This window comes from Momordica charantia, unplaced genomic scaffold (genome assembly GCF_013281855.1).
Source record: "Momordica charantia cultivar OHB3-1 unplaced genomic scaffold, Mcharantia_2.0 BLBB01000099.1, whole genome shotgun sequence".
Classification (NCBI taxonomy): domain Eukaryota; kingdom Viridiplantae; phylum Streptophyta; class Magnoliopsida; order Cucurbitales; family Cucurbitaceae; genus Momordica; species Momordica charantia.
The window spans coordinates 1-17,068 of record NW_028275255.1 but is presented as its reverse complement, the minus strand read 5'-3'; the positions used below and the strand labels follow the sequence as shown (position 1 = coordinate 17,068).

The 17,068-nt window shown below is 36.5% G+C and overlaps 4 protein-coding genes and 1 non-coding gene across 5 annotated transcripts; 3 read left to right on the top strand and 2 right to left on the bottom strand.

Moving 5' to 3' along the window:
* The first annotated feature begins 539 nt into the window (after positions 1 to 539).
* Positions 540 to 3,166, top strand: LOC111009055 (uncharacterized). Its single transcript, XM_022281984.2, has 4 exons — positions 540 to 812; positions 1,613 to 2,070; positions 2,145 to 2,370; positions 2,519 to 3,166. Exons 2-4 carry the CDS (start codon positions 1,627 to 1,629, stop codon positions 3,028 to 3,030), a joined length of 1,182 nt encoding a protein of 393 aa, XP_022137676.1. The 5' UTR covers positions 540 to 812; positions 1,613 to 1,626; the 3' UTR covers positions 3,031 to 3,166.
* A 2,061-nt stretch (positions 3,167 to 5,227) lies between these two features.
* LOC111008897 (uncharacterized protein At3g17950) lies at positions 5,228 to 6,246 on the top strand. Its single transcript, XM_022281764.2, has 2 exons — positions 5,228 to 5,501; positions 5,591 to 6,246. The coding sequence occupies exons 1-2, from the start codon at positions 5,418 to 5,420 to the stop codon at positions 6,068 to 6,070; spliced, it is 564 nt and encodes a 187-aa protein (XP_022137456.1). The 5' UTR covers positions 5,228 to 5,417; the 3' UTR covers positions 6,071 to 6,246.
* A 917-nt stretch (positions 6,247 to 7,163) lies between these two features.
* LOC148207720 (surfeit locus protein 1-like) lies at positions 7,164 to 10,625 on the bottom strand. The gene is given in 7 exon segments (XM_088118323.1): positions 7,164 to 7,407; positions 7,968 to 8,251; positions 8,332 to 8,509; positions 9,069 to 9,174; positions 9,177 to 9,306; positions 10,101 to 10,201; positions 10,315 to 10,625. Coding segments are annotated over 7 exon segments (1,029 nt in total). The 5' UTR covers positions 10,475 to 10,625; the 3' UTR covers positions 7,164 to 7,337.
* Positions 10,626 to 13,934: 3,309 nt separating this feature from the next.
* Positions 13,935 to 15,018, bottom strand: LOC111008675 (non-specific lipid transfer protein GPI-anchored 3). The gene is made up of 3 exons (XM_022281429.2): positions 14,593 to 15,018; positions 14,408 to 14,497; positions 13,935 to 14,221 (listed from the first exon to the last, which is right to left on the bottom strand). The coding sequence occupies exons 1-3, from the start codon at positions 14,936 to 14,938 to the stop codon at positions 14,109 to 14,111; spliced, it is 549 nt and encodes a 182-aa protein (XP_022137121.1). The 5' UTR covers positions 14,939 to 15,018; the 3' UTR covers positions 13,935 to 14,108.
* Positions 15,019 to 16,962: 1,944 nt separating this feature from the next.
* Positions 16,963 to 17,042, top strand: TRNAL-UAG (transfer RNA leucine (anticodon UAG)). The gene has a single exon. It is a non-coding gene; the product is annotated as a tRNA-Leu (tRNA).
* The last annotated feature ends 26 nt before the right edge of the window (positions 17,043 to 17,068 follow it).

Below are 17,068 nucleotides of genomic sequence, written 5' to 3'. Positions count from 1 at the left end.
TAAAAAAATAATTTCACTCTATCAACTATTTCATTAGACATTCAGTTCCACATTCACTTTATATGTTTGGAGCTGTGACATCCTCTAAACCAACCTCCAGCCTCAAAATTGTCTAAATTTCGAGACAATTCACAAAAAGAAAAAAAGAATAGTTTAATTACTCTTTTTAGTTTAGTTTATTTTAGTCGATGTATCTTGAATGTCTATTTTAATTCTTATAATTTCAAATTTTATTCATTTTTAGTCTTTATAATATTGAAACATTTATTTTACCCCTATATTTTTTTAAAAATGACTATTTTGATCCCTTCATTTTTATTATTTTTCATCGATCAAAATTTTAGTACGATACTTCATTTGCTAAATTATTCGAAATAAAATTTACATTAAAAAGTTAAAATTCGTGTTAAAATCATAATAACCAAAAAAAGAGGAAAAAAAATGGGCCTCGTCATACTATACGGTGGGCTTTTCAACTTGGAAACGGACCTCCCTTTATAAGCAAACAAAATAAAAACGCCATTATTTAGTTACCATAAAAATACACCAATGGCAGAATGGCAGAATGGCAGAAAAACCCTGCTGCTGCTGCTGCAGACTCCTCTTCACCTCTGCTCGGAAAATCCCTTCTCTGCACACTCTACTCTACAGATTGTACTCTCCCATTGTCTCCTCAAACCCTCTTTTCGCTTTCTTCTTCCGTTTCGCCTGATGGTATCTTGATACTTCGTCTTCAGCTCCAATCTTGCCACTTACCGGCGCCGTTCCTCGTGCCCAAAGCAGGACCGGTCTTCTATTCTATTTCCTCCCATGTATGCTTCTTGCCCTTTGATTCAACGTCTCCTACAAGAGGCTGAGAATTTTGATTTTTAGCTTGTTCATTTCTTCTCCAAGTGTATTTTTGGAAATGGGCATGTTCTTATTAGCGATTAAGTTCAAGAAATTTGGGCGCTTGGCGAATGTTGACTTGACGTACTGCCTGTTTTCTGCCGTGTCCTTGTTGATTGGAGACCAAGCTGCGGATTGGACCAACGTTATTTTGTCCGTGTTTTACTCTTCATGCTCTCTGGAAGTTCTCTTTGGGGTTGAGTTTAGTTTATTCAGTAGCAGCTAGCTACTGTGTGATTGTATCTAATTGACTTGATTGTGTCTAGGATTAGGTTAATCTTTTAATTCTTTGTGATCCAATATTAAGCTGCATGAGTTATTTAGTTTTGTTCTTTTTGTGGGGGGTTTAAATATGTTGTTGTTCTTGATAGCTACAATGTTTTCTACCATTTTTCTTTTTCTGGTAACCTTATTATTTCCAATGTTCATCCTTCATATTAGAACTCCAGACTCTTCTTTAGCAGAAATTTTACGACTTGGGTAGTTGTCATTTTTTCAAGATCTTTACAATGATTTAGTTTGCATCTCATCATCTCCTAGTTGTGACAGCCTTGATGGATTACGAGGAAGGATCTTTTGAGTGCTTGTTTTCGCAATACTGTTTGCTTCTCTTTCTATCTCTCTCTAAATCCCCCTTTTCCTTTCTTTTCTCTAATATAATAGCAATTTTATCCCTTTTTAAAAAAAAATACGAACTGATACCATTTCCTCATTTTGGCTACAGAGCTTCTATTTACTATGGAGAGTTCTGATGACGAGAAGGATGGAACTTACGGGAAATATGTTCCACGAGAACTGAGTCATCATAATCTAGTATCAAATGGTGCAAAATTTGTAGATGAAGTACTCAAAGGCCAGAATGAACTTTGCTTGGAAAATTTCCGCATGGACAAGCACATATTTTATAAATTGTGTGATATTTTGCAAGCCAAAGGCTTACTGCGTCACACAAACCGGATTAAGATTGAGGAGCAACTAGCCATATTCATGTTTATAATTGGTCACAATCTTAGGACACGAGCAGTTCAGGAGCTGTTCAGGTATTCAGGAGAAACAATAAGTCGCCATTTTAACAATGTATTGAATGCAATTATGGCAATATCATTGGACTTCTTCCAGCCTCCAGGATCCAACGTTCCAGCAGAAATATTAGAAGATCCGAGATTCTATCCCTACTTTAAGGTAGCTGGCTGGTTTTAGTTTGTCTTGTGTTTTCCTGTACTGTGGTTACCTCTTATTAAATTATCTTATTTTAGGATTGCGTGGGGGCAGTTGATGGCATACACATTCCAGTGATGGTTGGCGTTGACGAGCAAGGGCCTTTTCGAAATAAAAATGGTTTACTTTCTCAAAATGTATTAGCAGCATGCTCATTTGACCTCATGTTCCATTACGTTCTAGCAGGGTGGGAAGGATCGGCATCAGATTTGCAAGTTCTGAACTCAGCACTTACGAGGCGAAACAAACTGCATGTCCCTGAAGGTGTGTATACTAAAAGGAAAATCACGAATCTCTTAGGCTTAGTGTGACTAGTTGAATGAGTAGAAACGGTATTTGAATAGAGTATTTATTCCTTTTGGATCAGGCTATTGCTCTCTGCCATTTTCAGGCTAATTTTGTTGAATTGCAGGTAAGTACTATCTTGTGGACCAAAAGTATATGAACATGCCTGGATTCGTTGCCCCTTATCATGACGTCCCCTATCATTCAAAGGATTTTCCTGGTGGTTATCATCCTCAAGATGCCAAACAGCTGTTTAATCTACGGCATTCATTGTTGCGAAATGCTACCGACAGAACTTTTGGAGCTTTAAAGGCACGGTTCCCCATATTATTATCAGCTCCCCCTTACCCATTACAGACACAAGTTAAGTTAGTCGTTGCAACTTGTGCAATTCACAATTACATTCGGAGGGAGAAACCCGATGATTGGCTCTTTAGGCTGTACGAACAGGACCATCTTCCTCATATGGAGGATTCATTGCCTCCATTGGAGGCAGCACAGCTGGTGGGGACACACATTGAGACTCCAACTGTGGACATTGCTTTTGAGACAGAAGAACTAGAAATTACTTCGCAGTTGCGGGATGCTATCGCAACTGAATTGTGGAGTGACTATATTAATGATGTATCACCCATGTAAATTAAATGTATGTGATCATAGCTTCGAAGTTAGGTTAGATAATCTTCAGGAACACAAATGGGGTCTGATTGGGAAGGTGTACATTGGCATTACTTTGTTCATATGAAAGGAATATAACAGTGGACATTGTTTCTCACAGGTTCTCGCACAACTATACTACAAACTCGACTGTTTATTTTGTTTGTAAAGTAATATTTCATAGATCAATGTGACAAACAATCACAGGGGAACTTTGGAGTCGACTTTCAAGCGAATCTCACATTGTTGATTACTGCAGGAAGATCAACAATAAGCTGGTTACGTCGGTTGCTGATCTCTCTCTTGTTTATTATTTTAAAGTCAATGTTAGTTTGAGGCATAGCATATGGTTCTAAAATGTCAACTTTCGTTTGGACTTTCTTGTTTTTTCTTTTAGGCACATCAAGTTGTGAACTACTGCCAAGGAGACAACAGGTTAGCTTTTCTTGAGAATTTCAACTTTCTGATGTTTATATGCATTGAGTTGAACTCTGTTACGTATCTCAAACTTTCAGATTCAAGGCATCGAAAATGGCTGTTGTGAAAGATCTGAGCTAAGCTACAAAAATGTGATTGCTCAATTATTTTTGCTTCTTTTTCTGGATGATTGTGGCTGTTGTTTTGATCCTATTTTTGCTCTTTCATGCTTCAACTGAGAAATATTTGCAAAAGGGGTTCTTTTTTCTTCTTAAAAGAGATAAAAATGTGGCAGCAAAAGAAGTGCATGCTTCCCTGAGTTGAATTATGATTGAGAACGTGGTTCACTTTTTTGAGCAAAGGCCAAGCAGATGGCTGGCTTAACTTGCAAGAGCAACCATGTCTTTAACAGATCAGAACTCAGAGGCTGTTTTCTTCTTTTCTTCTGTTTCTTTTTACTGCTACATTCCTTTGGCTTCCATTTGAAAGTACCCCAAGTTCCCTACACTCTGTAATTTTCTTTTAAATCTGTTGGCATTGTCTGTATATGGTACCCCTTCTGTTGGGAGTGGGGCTACAAAATGGTTGGACCCCTAAATTGTCACATTCATACTTTTCTTTTGAATCAAATAGCAAAGAAACATTTCTTTAACGTTTACTCGCCCACTTTCAGGATTGTGTCTATCCGATCTCAAAATTTTCAACTCCATTAGGTATTTTTAAAATTCACGGAGATCTATTAAATGAAATTTTAACATGATCTTAATCTTTGAATTTGGTGACTAATAGGTTTACAAATTTTTAAATAGAAAGTTTAATCATACATTTTATAGTCCACTCACTTAATAGGCACAAAATTTAAAGTTTAGAAATCTATCATATACTTTTTGCTCTTTAGGCTTTTTCCTTTCAAAACTAGTTCAAGTTATTATTATAATTATTTTTTTAAACTATTAAAATTTCAAGACTAATAAGTTTCTATCACAACACTTGGTATTCCAAAAATTTGTTAGACATGAAGTGGAGCACAGATGGATACTTTTGTTTTGGTTACATTTTTTTTTCAATTATGTATTTAACTAAAAGATTCGAGATTTAAATAAACATTTCTACTAGTCGATGAATAAAAAAAAAAAAAAAGCATATTTTATAATATGGGGGATTGAGCTTTGGCCCTTTGGTATTTATTGGATACTCTGACTTCCTCTGATTCATTGGTCAGTCATTTTAGTTGACTTTTCTTTCTCTCTTTCTTTACATCTTTATTTTATAATGTTCTTCAATTAGGATCTTTTTGGATCGCGGATTAGACATAAACTCATCCTTATAAAATTCATTTTTTTATGCTAATTCTTGTAAATGAAAATTTCATAAATACACGATAATCTATTATTTTGAACAATATTAATACACACAAACTCAAGATCAACCCTACATTTTATAAATCTAAATTTATTGAAATTCATACATCTTCATGAATTTTATACAATAAATTTAGCAATCGTCAAGAAAAATCTAAATTTCTTTACTTTTCTATCTTGTAGTTATTGATAGGAACAAATCGATTATTAATATTAGATATGTTATTGCGTTGTCTATGATTATGTCATCACCCCTTCTAATATAATATGTTACATACATTAAGTTAAGATTATGTATATTAATATGTTATATAATGTGTGGATAATAGAAAAGTAAAAAATGAAAAAAGTGGAGGACAAAATTGAGAATAAATAAAAGAGAAGAAGAAAGGAAACAGACACAAAAAGGCTGCACTAACAATCATTTTGAACCCATTCTCTCTCTCTCTCTCTCTCTCCAATTCCAAATCCAAATTCTTAATCCTTTCTCTCTCTCTTCTTTCGAATTTCAATCTCAGTTTCTCTGAATCTCTAGAGAGAGAGAGATAGAGAGAGAGAGAGAGAGAGAGAGAGAGAGAGAGCAGAGGAGAGATGTTGAATCCGGCGAACGATCTGTTACCGCCGCCGTCTTCTCCAACCAATTCATCCATCTCCTCCTCCGATCTCGACACTGAGGTGCTCGCCGTCGCATCCTCCCATTTTCCGATTCTTGACCTATTTTTTATTTTGGAAATTCAATTCCGTTCGTTGCTTTTGTTCTGCAGTCTACAGGTTCGTTTTTCCATGATAGGAGCACGAGCTTGGGGACTCTAATGGGCGTCAGTTTTCCGGCGATAACCTTCCGAGCGCCGTCACAGAACCGAGACCAACACGCCGGCGCAGCCGCCGCCGCCGCCGGCCCTTCCCGCAGGAGCAAGAAGCCGAAGAGGAAAACCACGGCGGCGCCGGCACTCGTCGCGGATCGGAAGCGGAGGTGGTGGCGGCTGTGCCGGGACGACGGCGTTAAGCCGGCATCTCTCGGCGAGTTTCTCGAGGTCGAACGGAGATTTGGGGACGGTGCTTTCTACGGTAACGCGGTGGATCTGGAAGGCGTGGTAGATCAACAGAGGAATGGGCGAATGTTGTTCGCCGACGGGAGAGTGCTTCCGCCGCCGCCGCAAACGGAGGAAGACGCGTCGGCGGCCGGCGCTCTCTGCCGGTTTTCCGTATCGCTCACCGGGATTTGCAGCGGCGGTGCCGGCTAAAATGTGGGATTTCTGCAGTTTATTTATCATATTATATTTATTATATATTAATTAATCAAATGCTTTAATTAACGTGGAAGAAAGAAAGGGAAAAAAAAAACGTCACCTTTATCTTGTAGGTGACCCTCTTTTATTTGATTTCCTTTAATCATCTCACACATTACTCTTCTCTTTTTTCTTTAAAAAAAAGTAACACTCAGATCTTCATCTTTGAAGCTTCCGGAGATTTTTCTGTTCAGGTTGTGAATTATCAATTATGAACTTTGTTTGAGCAAAATTCATAAATTAATTTGAAAAAATGTATCCCTCTACTAATAATTTTTCCATATCACATCTAGTTTATTCAATAGGATTAGATTTCTAATATATTTAATTAGGATTTTTTTTAGTACAAGTGTAGACAGAAGGATTTGAATCCATGATATTTTAATCAAACACATGTGTCAATTACTACTAACTTAAGTTTACGTTGACAACAATATATTCAATCAGTTCTCCAACATTATCTATAGAATACTAAATCAACATAAGTTGATATGATGTGAAAAGTAAGTAATTAGGTTAATGAAATGTTATGCTGGCGTTTCACTAGTTCTTTTCATAATACTTTTACATCCGTGAGTATTTCGACAGATTTGTGCACACCTCGACCTCGACTCTTCTTATGATCATGCTGATCTTAATAACAAAGAGATTATATCATGAAAGGGAAAGTGGAAGAAAAATTGTAAGCAAGATTTTCAATGCTCATGTGTATAGATAGTTATGGGCCATATTTTGAAGGAAGTGATATTGGAGGTGGGAACCATCCATTGGCATGGAGATGTGACCTTTCTTTTCAAAAAATGCCAAAGGACTTATTTGAGTGGATAAAGGGTTAAAATCCAATTAGATGTTGAAAACATACAACCAACCAAATGAGTTCTCAATGTTCATACACATCCATTGTTGCCCACCTAACAAGATATATGTTTTATGTCACTTTCACCTTTGACAATGCCCCTAATAAACTTGATAATGAAAGCTTTTAAGCTTTTAAGGAAAACAAACAAGTAGACAGATTATGAAGGTCTGACCAACCATCCACACAGAATTTTCCAAAATGAAGAACAGATTTATTCAAAATGTAGAAAACTTGTTATCTTTTCTTAGTTCAAAGAGTCTGAGGCAGCATTATGAAAAACAATACCAACAAAAATAACTCTCACATACAATTTAAGAGTTCCAGTTCGCTCCTGCTCTATAGAATATTATGGTATAGTTTTCGCTATCTTCGGTTTGTTTTTTGCCTGAGTCTTTTGAAAGCCATGAAGGTTACGGCAGCCGAGAGAGAGTACCTGCACAAAGATCAGCCATTGCAAGAATAAGATTGTGTTAAGTCTTCTTATTGAAACTTCTTTAACATCAAAATCTTCTTTACTTTCCCTTCGTTCCCTTTTTGCAAGGATTATGAGTTGAATTAGGCTTCTACATGAACAAAACGAATTGCAAGCCAACAAAAAAAACGAAGTGCCTATAGATTAAAGTACGTCGACTGCTAGGATCGGGGAACCTTCAGTTAAGGTTTGAAGTGTTTTGAAGCAGTAGAATAAACAACATTCGGCAGTCAACCGACCAAATGGGAATCAGATATAATGCAACATCTAATTCTCAATACAATTGCAATAATAACTAGTCAGAAGTAAAAGAAACTGAAATTTATTCCATATCTAAAATCTAATTTTATATGCACGGTGAGAAGGAAAGACCAAGGATCTAGAGCATCAGCAAAGAAACACATGAAAACGTCAAATGCCTTTATGCTTAGGAGTACCTCATGGTCATACTCATATGCATATGAGGAAGCTGTAGTGAATTTTACGTGGAAAATGATATATGGAAAAGGGTAACGACATACCATGTTAATGTGTAATTAAGATGATCCTGTGGCATAACAGAACTCCGTGTCAAGGTATTAACATCCTTTGGAATGGGGTATGGATCACTCGGGTTCACATCCTCATTTATGTCTTCCACATAAATAACATCCTCAGGAAGACCAGACGCACGGGCAATCCCTGGAACGTCAACATAAAACCACTGGCTAGAGCGGGGATCATTTGCTGGAACAAATATGCTAGGCTTCTCACTTGTGCGAACTACTCCAATTACTTCTGTTGGAGTAATGGGAGCGACATCATTCTGCATATCAAGAAAAGTTAGAATATTGGTCTTAGAATCTATATGAATGACATTTATCAGGAGGAAATATCATAAAGAACCTTTAGATTCTCAGCCCTTTTGGACCAGAACTTCCACCAAGAGCTTCTCTCACTCTCTTGAATCGAGGAGGATGCAATATCTGAAGACTGTTCACTACTTTGTTGATCTACTTCCAAAGCCTTCTCCTTCCAACTACGCGGAACCCATCCTCTATTAACCAAAACCGGTGACTGCACACTGGAGGAGGGTTATTTGATATATTCTTGGTTAAATGGAGTCACAAATCAAATACCAAACAACTTAATAGACAGATTTCGATTGCATACAGCATGACAATGGGAATTGGGAGAAATAAAGGTGCTATTTTGTTCCGTATCCTTGGGAATTCATTACAGATCCATGTGTTAATAAACATTGAGAGCTAAGTAAGTGAAGCCATGATAACCATACTACCGTATTATGAATGAATAACTTATGAAACTACAGAAGTAAGCCAATTAAACCATAAGAATGAAAGAATCCCAATAACAAATTACCATTTATTTAGTTCATATCAGCAGGAAAAGAGAAATCTGATTTGGTGGTGCGGAACAGAAAGTTTGCAAGAATAGGAAAAAGCCATGTTATGAATCAGATATTGATGTTTTAAATATAAATAGATTGGTTGATAGTAATGATACTAATGAAATTAAAATCTTGGTTCAGTATCATGGGGAAATAAACAATGCAGGTTCTCTCTTATAAAACAATGATTATAAATTGGTATATTCAACCATAAAGCTTCACTGGAAAATACCTATCAGGTATGTTGGGAATGGGCACCAATGGGGTAATAACATAATGGCCATTTTCAGTCACTCCTGAAATGCTTCTTGAACGTGGACCGACATAGATTGATTTTTCTCATCAAAAACTCCTTTACAGATTACCCTTCTGAACTCCAGATCATCTAGCTTGTCTTCCAATGGAAACAAGCTGTTTATGTTCACGGGTTCCATTAACAATCGCTTCTGCCTGAAATCTAGCATTTCTATCTGCAAAATAAAGTGCCAAAGATGGTTGGTACTTGGATGAAAAATTTGTGTACATCAGTTCCCTGCAAGAGTATTTAGATGATTTGATGTAGAAAATACATAAAGAGTAAACTATGGAAATTACTTTCGGCTTCCAAAGAAGCCTGAGCATGGCCATGCAGAGATGTAATATAGAAAAAAGTTTCAACATCCTGACAGGCCAAATGTTTTAATGATTCAACATCTGCACTCCTCAGTTGTCAAAATTCACTTCCGCAAAGAGTATCACCACAACAATTTCCCCCCCTATGCCACCAACCGAACCCATATGTCAATGAGAAAGGTTAGAAATCCTTCACATAGACCCCATTAATTGTCCTTAAGATTTTAGAAATCATAGATCCTTTTCAACTATCAATCTTCCACAAAATGAATATATAGGGCAACACCTGTAAACAATGTAAAGCATAAACAATATGATCCAAGCGTCTAAACTTGATCTCCCATCTGCAAGACCAGCATTCTTTTGGAGCTGTGCATTTCTTCTAATGGAGGAATTTCACTAATTTTAACTGGATCAATGATTAAATAAGCAATGAAAGAAATACCCATCCTTTTTTCCTGAGTCGATTAATTGCAAAAGACAGAACAGGCCTCTTCAGTTTTAACACAAAAAATGTGTCGAATGCATACTCGTGTTAGATCAATTACAGCTTAATTTGTTGGGGGAGGGACGGGGAAATTGAAAAACTAAACCGTAAACAATATAATTGAAACAAGCACACAACACAATATCCAGCAATAATTCAAAATACCTTCTCTTGCCTCCTGAAAATCTGCCACGTTCCGAGGCCAAACGTGAGAGCCCCAGGTAGAAACAGGAGCCATTTTGACCATCTCGACTCTCTTTGTTTCTCTAAGAAAACACCCACCAACCAAAACACGAATTTCAACAATCAAATCACATGAACCTAAATCATTTTCCAAAATTAAGACAAACCCAGATAGAAGGAAGCTCAGAAAACTCACGTTGAGCTTGCGAAAGGGAAGATGACTGGGGATCCGAGGCAGAAGAAACTGCAGCGGCAGAGCTGAACAAAGAATAAGATGAAGGCGTGGAGTAGTGCCCGGAAAGGGAAAGACAAGGACGAAATTTGGTTATGGATTTAGCAAAATAAGGTGATGCCATGTTCTTAATGCTGACATTTGGAGAGTTTCAGTCGTTTTCTTCAGCTGGCTGCCCTGCCCCGCTGAGCTTGCAAACTCTTCCTGGGGGTTAAGGGTTTATGAATTTGCCTTCATATTTCATACAGCCGCTGCCTCTTGTTCAAAGAGAAATTCAACTTGCTCAATAAAATAAATTGTATTCCACTTTTATAATTAAAAATCAAATCACAATTTAATAAATCATTGTAATATTGCATACTCAATAAAAATAAAAGAAAAAAGAAAAATCAGATCATACCAATTGTAAATTTTTTTTAATAAAAAAGAACCCATTATCAACAAATTAAGTTCTTTTTTTCTTTTAATTTTTTAGTACCTCAACCAAACTTTGTTCTTTTGTTTAATTCAAAATGTTTCACTTGACAAGGAGATGTTTGTTGTAGCGAAATTTTGACCCTTGCAATATTTGGTGGAAGGAATAACTGCAAAGAGAAGAAGAACACTTTATTCAAGTAAATTTGATTAATTATTATTAAAAAACTAATAAATCTGATCCATTATCTCAATTCGAATTATTTACATACTAGCATGCATATTAATTAGGGGAGTTACGTTAACTTAACGGGTGGAATGAAGATTCGAAGCCCTTACTTTAAAAATTACTTTTATATCTTAATTTCCAACCAATTTTAGTAAACTTTGATTTCTAATTTTTTCGGTCCTACCGATCATTTATAAAAGATTTCAATAATAAATGAGAATGAGATTGTGGACATCAAAATGGACAATGCACTTCAAATTATATCCACGGCCAATCATATGCATTCATAGACTTTCTTTTAACATATGTTATTAGAAGTATATAAAAATAAATATCTATGATAGTTAATGTTTCATTTATTCCATTATTTTATTGACATTAAAATAATATTTTTATTTTAGAATTAAAATGAATCACATTAGGTTTAAAAATAGGTTAAGGAAATCTTAATTAAATTTTAAAAATGAAAAACAAATCATTTTTAAAACTCATGTTTTGTTTTTATTGAGTAAAATTTAAAAAATAACTTTTAAAATATAACCTAAAATTAAATTAAATTTTATTTTGTTAGTTCAACCAATACTAAGATTCTATCCTACTAGCTAACTAGAGAGGGTAATATTTGTTTTTAAAAGATATATGTTAAAAGACAAAAATAATAAAGGTAAAAATCATATAAAATTTACATTATCTTTGACGACGAGGGACATTAAAATCTACCCAAATCCGATAAGCGGATTGCTTATGAATTAAATTTACCCAAATATTAGATATCTAATAAAATTACCCAAAAGTAACTATAAGCAAAATTATATTGAGAAAGGAAGATCAAGAATAAAATTAGAGAATGTGAAGGGGGTTGTGATGCCGCCGCCGCCGTGACTGTGGCTGCGAAAGCCGCTTCCTCCCCTCTGCCGGCGGCGATCATTACAGAAAAATTACAATGGCAAAGTTGGAAACATAAATAACAGTAAATTGCAATGTATATGCAAATAATGCATGAAATGACGCGCTTACCCCTATTGTCAACAAATATGCACGAATCTGTATCGGGGATCTGAGGACATGGACGACTTTTTCGATGTATGCTTGTTTCATTGCCCTGCTGCAACTTCTTCTACATTTTATGTTCGTTTTTAAATGTTTCATCTAAATGATATTGTGTTATGCTATGTGTGATTATGGCTTTGCGAGATGTGGGTTTAGTTGGCCACCTACAAATGGAACTTTGTATTGGATCGGCGCTCAAACATGTATACTCCGAAACTTTTAGTACTTAATTATCTAAACTAATACCAAGTCAGGTTTAAATGGATGTCAATTGGGTACCTTTGAGAATGTGGACCTCCACCTCTTGTAAGAGAAGTTTTGGAAATTTTTTCTTTTATTAAAAGAAAAGAGCTTTGGAAAATGTTGTCCTGCAATTACGACGTCTACCTATCATTTAACAAATCTTTTGTTGAGAGCTAGAAGATTATTTATTAGCAAAATTGATGTTCCGCCAAATTCCTTATTGGTCATAATCTTTTCCATGTCGCAATCGAGCTGATATATGTTTATAGATGTTATAGAGAACAAAAATGACCCGAAACGAGATAAGGAGTTGAAGTCCGAGATCATCAATTGAAGGAGACCGGCTCGCAACGTAACGGGTCGGACTAAAGGACGACTAGCGTCGAGGCAGAGAACGAGGAAAGCAACCGACAGAAAACCAACCGGGCTGAGCAGGGCTCGGTCCCTACCCCTGCTCGGCCTCGGGCAAGGCTCAGCCGAAGGCCCAGCCCGTGAATCTCCCACCTGCGATCAACGATTCCCCTCAGGCCTTGAAACGCTGAATTAGGGTTTTGGCTACGGAAGGTTCTAGAATCATGTTCGACCCAACCTTAGAGCGAGGCAATTGACTTATCTCTAGCTCACTATTTTCTCAACTCTCCCTCGTTAACTTAAGCATCGGAGCCCGTGTGACTGAGGTCACATCGGTTTAGATCGATTTAGTTTTGCAGGTATCGATTCCCTTATTATCAAGTTATGTGTGTGCGAGAAGGAGAATCGGAGGGTCAAAATCCACGCATCAACAATAGACACATTGGTTCATTCTCCTCATGCTCGACATGGCCGAATTGAGATCCAAATGCATGTGCCCTTGGTAGGGTAGAACCATATGTTTGTATTTATTTTACACCTAACATGTTCTTACCCAAATTCATGTTGTGTTTTATTTTTTTATTGAATCACAGGAAGATTTTTGAAATATATCTATTATTGGAAGGGGCGAAAGTAGGCTCACTATTAAAAGGTTGAAAAACGCACAACAAAAGGTGGAAGAGATAAAATTTGTAATTTAAACAAAAAGAAGGAAAAAAATTAGTTGCGTAAAACAAGGTTTTTTTTTGCCCCTTTCCTTCAGGAAAGTTGCCTAAAACAATTAAAAGAGAGTCCACGTGGATAGAAAAATTCGAGTAATCAGGAGTGTACCAGCTCAGACTATTAAATTTTACTTTTATAAATAATTTTTTAAAAGATCAAATCTTCACAATTCATTATTATTTTAAAAAAATTATATTTTTACATTTCATTCTTTTATATTCTACAACTCATTAATTTTGATAAGAAATCTCTATTTTGCATTTCTCTCTCATGGTGAAATATTTAAGGGTGATGAAGAGAATATTACTTTTAAGTATTTAAGAAAATATTTAAGTATTTTTATTAGTAGATCCACGTCATTTTTAATATAGTGCTGTTGGCGTGGCAAAAAGTGAGTGATGACTCCCAATAGTACAATGATGACAAAAATGGTTAAGGTTTAATGGAGTAGAGTGGTAACGGCAGAGGAAAGGAATCTCAGCTCAATTGCAAATGGTGGTAAGTGTAGGAAAATCCAAAACTAAAACAAACAACCAACCCCCTATTTTGCATGCGCTAAGCTAGCAAATTCTCATGTTTTTCAACCCATTCCTCTTCATTATTCATGATTCCCACAAAGGCAAAATAAACATTCATGCTGCAGCTTCTCCATAAAAACGAAAGCAACAATGAAAAAGTTACGATGTTATTGGCTCTAAGGATAAGGATAAAAGATAGAATGGACTAAAATGATGAACAGGAAAACGGCCTACAGAAATGATGAAACTAGCAGTAAACCCACAAATGAGGAAGAAGCAGCTGCCAACCCATACGCTGGATTCTTCTTGGTTGAGCTGTTAGGTTTGCTGGAACTCGAAGAATCTGAAATCCAAAATAATTATAAAAACCCAACAATCAACCAATTTGAACATTAAATTTTCATGAAATCGGTACTTCGATCGTCAAACAATCAAAATCACATTCAGATTAGCACAATATAGCCAAAATTTTTGGGCACTAACAGAATCGAATTAAAAAAAAATGAAGATCCACAGGAATTTGATTTACCATTGGAAGTTGTAGGGACTGGAGGAGGAGGAGGAGGAGGATAAGGACGAGGAGGAGCATCCGTTGATGCAGTTGGTGGGCTCGCCCCCGCTGAAAAAAAGGCAGGGGAAAACGTACGAAAGTGATTTAAACGACGTCGTAATGTGCTCAAGTGAAATTGATTTTCGAGTTGAGTGAAATAGTACCATCGGCGCACTTGGAAGTATCAGCCTTGCCGCCGCAGGCAGCGGGAAGCTTCAAGGCGTCGCTCTGAGTGACATTGAGGCCCTTCAACAGCTGCGCGTTATCGAAGAAGGAGCAGAGACAGTTGGGATCGTCGGCCAGCATCTCCTTCAGCGGCACACAGCACGCCGGCGACGGATTGGACGGCGGCTTGATGAACGGTTGACAGGGAAGAATCTTCTGTATGCAGGGCGGAAGTTGGCCGGCCTGATGACCGACCACGATCCAGTCGCGATCTTCAGAGAATACGACGAAAATGTGAGAAGAAATAATCAAGAGGAGGAAGGGGAGGAATGTAGCGGACGCCATTGTTTCCGATCGAGAGAGAAATTGATGTCGTAGTTCTTACAGGGGAGCGGAAAGCAGGGGTAGTTAGGGCTGGGAAGTAATGAGGGGTATTTATAGGGTGGTTCGGGCTTCTCCCTCGCCATCGCCATCGCCATCGCCACAACTGATATTTCTAACTTATTCCTAATATTTCGCTTCTTCAGTTACACTTCGCCATCGTTTTGTGCGTACAGCTGCCAGAACACAACTCAGTCCCAAGGATTTTTCCTTTTTTTTTGTTTGTTTGTTTTTTTTAATATAATTATCTTGTGTTGTTTGCTGTTTTTAAAATTTTGTGAGTTTTGTTAATTTATTTATTTTTTTATAATAGAAAACATTGCATTAAGAAGTAATAGGAAGATTATGGGTTTCATGAAAGTGTGGCGATCACATACCACAATTAGAATTTGGGAAGGAAAATAATCATCCTTTGACGTTGAGGTTGACTCATCAATTATGGGGGATATTGTCAATTATAGCACCCCTATTTAGAATTGAAAGGGAAATAATTGATTTCAAAGTTGTCTTCTTTTCCGCTATGGCAGATAAGGAAGGATTATGCAAATTTCTCAAATCATACTACCGAATCTCAATACAATCAAGACTCGTAGCCTCCACAAATTCCATAACAGTGTTTGAGTCGACCGTCGTTGTACCTCTGATCCACTGTTGCCTAGGATGCAACGAAGATAAAGAGTCATCCTAAGAAATCGCACGTGGATTCACCAATTTGTGTATGATAACTCTTCCAAACACATTGATGATGAAGCCACGAACTATACATAATAATATTGTCTTTGACTTTCTCAGCCGCAACATCACTATCGCCATCCAACAGGGAGATCCCGACACCCGACTACCATTCGCCATCATAGAAATTGGCGGGAAAGAAAGATTCTCCCCGAAAATCACCACATGATGGAGTGTTTTCCACATCTAAGTCGCTCTCTTACGCCCTGCGCTGGCACATGATTTGTTGTTTCTTTCTCATCCAAGCAAACTTGACATATAGGCAATACATTTATGCCTTTTCTTTCTCAAATTTGAGATTTGTTATGAATTATTGCTTTCCATATAAAAATCTTGATGCAGAGGGCCACTTAATTCTCCAGAATGTATAGTCCACCACGCCTCTTTGTTTCTATCACTCGTTGAATGCGATAATAATATAGTCCTCGTAGTAAACTTTTATCCATTTTTAACCGGATAGTGACCCTGCTTGATGTAATGTCAAGTTCATTGATCCAACCCACTCGTGCCACTACTTGGATTTGGGTGATCATCTCTCCATGTCTATGCACAAACTACTTCCTCTAACTTCACCAAATCCCACCTCTACTTCCTCAGGGAGTAATGAAATCAGTCATCAAGATATATCTTCCTATTTTGATTCAAATTTAAAAATATTGGATGAAAAAATTGATTCTCGAGGTATCCATGCATCTTCGTAAAAATCAATAGTGGTTCCATCACCCACCACTTGCCGGCCACCCGTCGCCCTAAACGGCCATCACATTTTTTTAATTAATAAATTTAATGCTCATTCTTTGAGATGATATATTAATATATATTGCTTTTCGACTCTATTTGTAAAGTTCATCTCAAATAGAAGTAAATAATATATACAACGTTTTTTTAATACTTAATATTTAAAGGTGGAGATTAAAACTCTTAAACTTTATGGTTGGATACAGACCTATACTCTATATATACTATATATAATAATAATAATAAATTTTTGCGTTGTGTATATTGAAGAATAAAACCGTAAGATAATATTATCAAAAATCATTTTTATAGTGTTGGTGATGTATTATGTAACAAATATTTATTAAAAGATAATATAAATCTAACTTAATTGGTTAAGACATGTATTATTGACCAAAAAGTGTATATTCGATCTCACGTGGTTTTAAAATATATATTCATTAAAAGAGATTGGATTGGGAAATATATTAAACTTATGAAATATATCTAGATACATATGCCAATTTTCAACATAAATTGACAGTTTGGCCGAGTGGTCTAAGGCGCCAGATTTAGGCTCTGGTCCGAAAGGGCGTGGGTTCAAATCCCACAGCTGTCACTTTTTTTATTTTCATTTTTCTCATT

What these genes read in the sequence shown, in the direction of transcription:
- LOC111008675 (XM_022281429.2), bottom strand. Translation starts at nt 14,938, where the DNA reads ATGGCGTCCGCTACATTCCTCCCCTTCCTCCTCTTGATTATTTCTTCT. An exon ending in TACTTCCAAGTGCGCCGATG is followed by an intron (nt 14,498 to 14,592) that starts GTACTATTTCAC and finishes CCTTTTTTTCAG; the next exon opens with CGGGGGCGAGCCCACCAACT. An exon ending in AGTCCCTACAACTTCCAATG is followed by an intron (nt 14,222 to 14,407) that starts GTAAATCAAATT and finishes TTTGGATTTCAG; the next exon opens with ATTCTTCGAGTTCCAGCAAA.
- LOC111009055 (XM_022281984.2), top strand. Translation starts at nt 1,627, where the DNA reads ATGGAGAGTTCTGATGACGAGAAGGATGGAACTTACGGGAAATATGTT. An exon ending in GATTCTATCCCTACTTTAAG is followed by an intron (nt 2,071 to 2,144) that starts GTAGCTGGCTGG and finishes ATCTTATTTTAG; the next exon opens with GATTGCGTGGGGGCAGTTGA. An exon ending in CAAACTGCATGTCCCTGAAG is followed by an intron (nt 2,371 to 2,518) that starts GTGTGTATACTA and finishes GTTGAATTGCAG; the next exon opens with GTAAGTACTATCTTGTGGAC.
- LOC111008897 (XM_022281764.2), top strand. Translation starts at nt 5,418, where the DNA reads ATGTTGAATCCGGCGAACGATCTGTTACCGCCGCCGTCTTCTCCAACC. An exon ending in CCTCCGATCTCGACACTGAG is followed by an intron (nt 5,502 to 5,590) that starts GTGCTCGCCGTC and finishes TTTGTTCTGCAG; the next exon opens with TCTACAGGTTCGTTTTTCCA.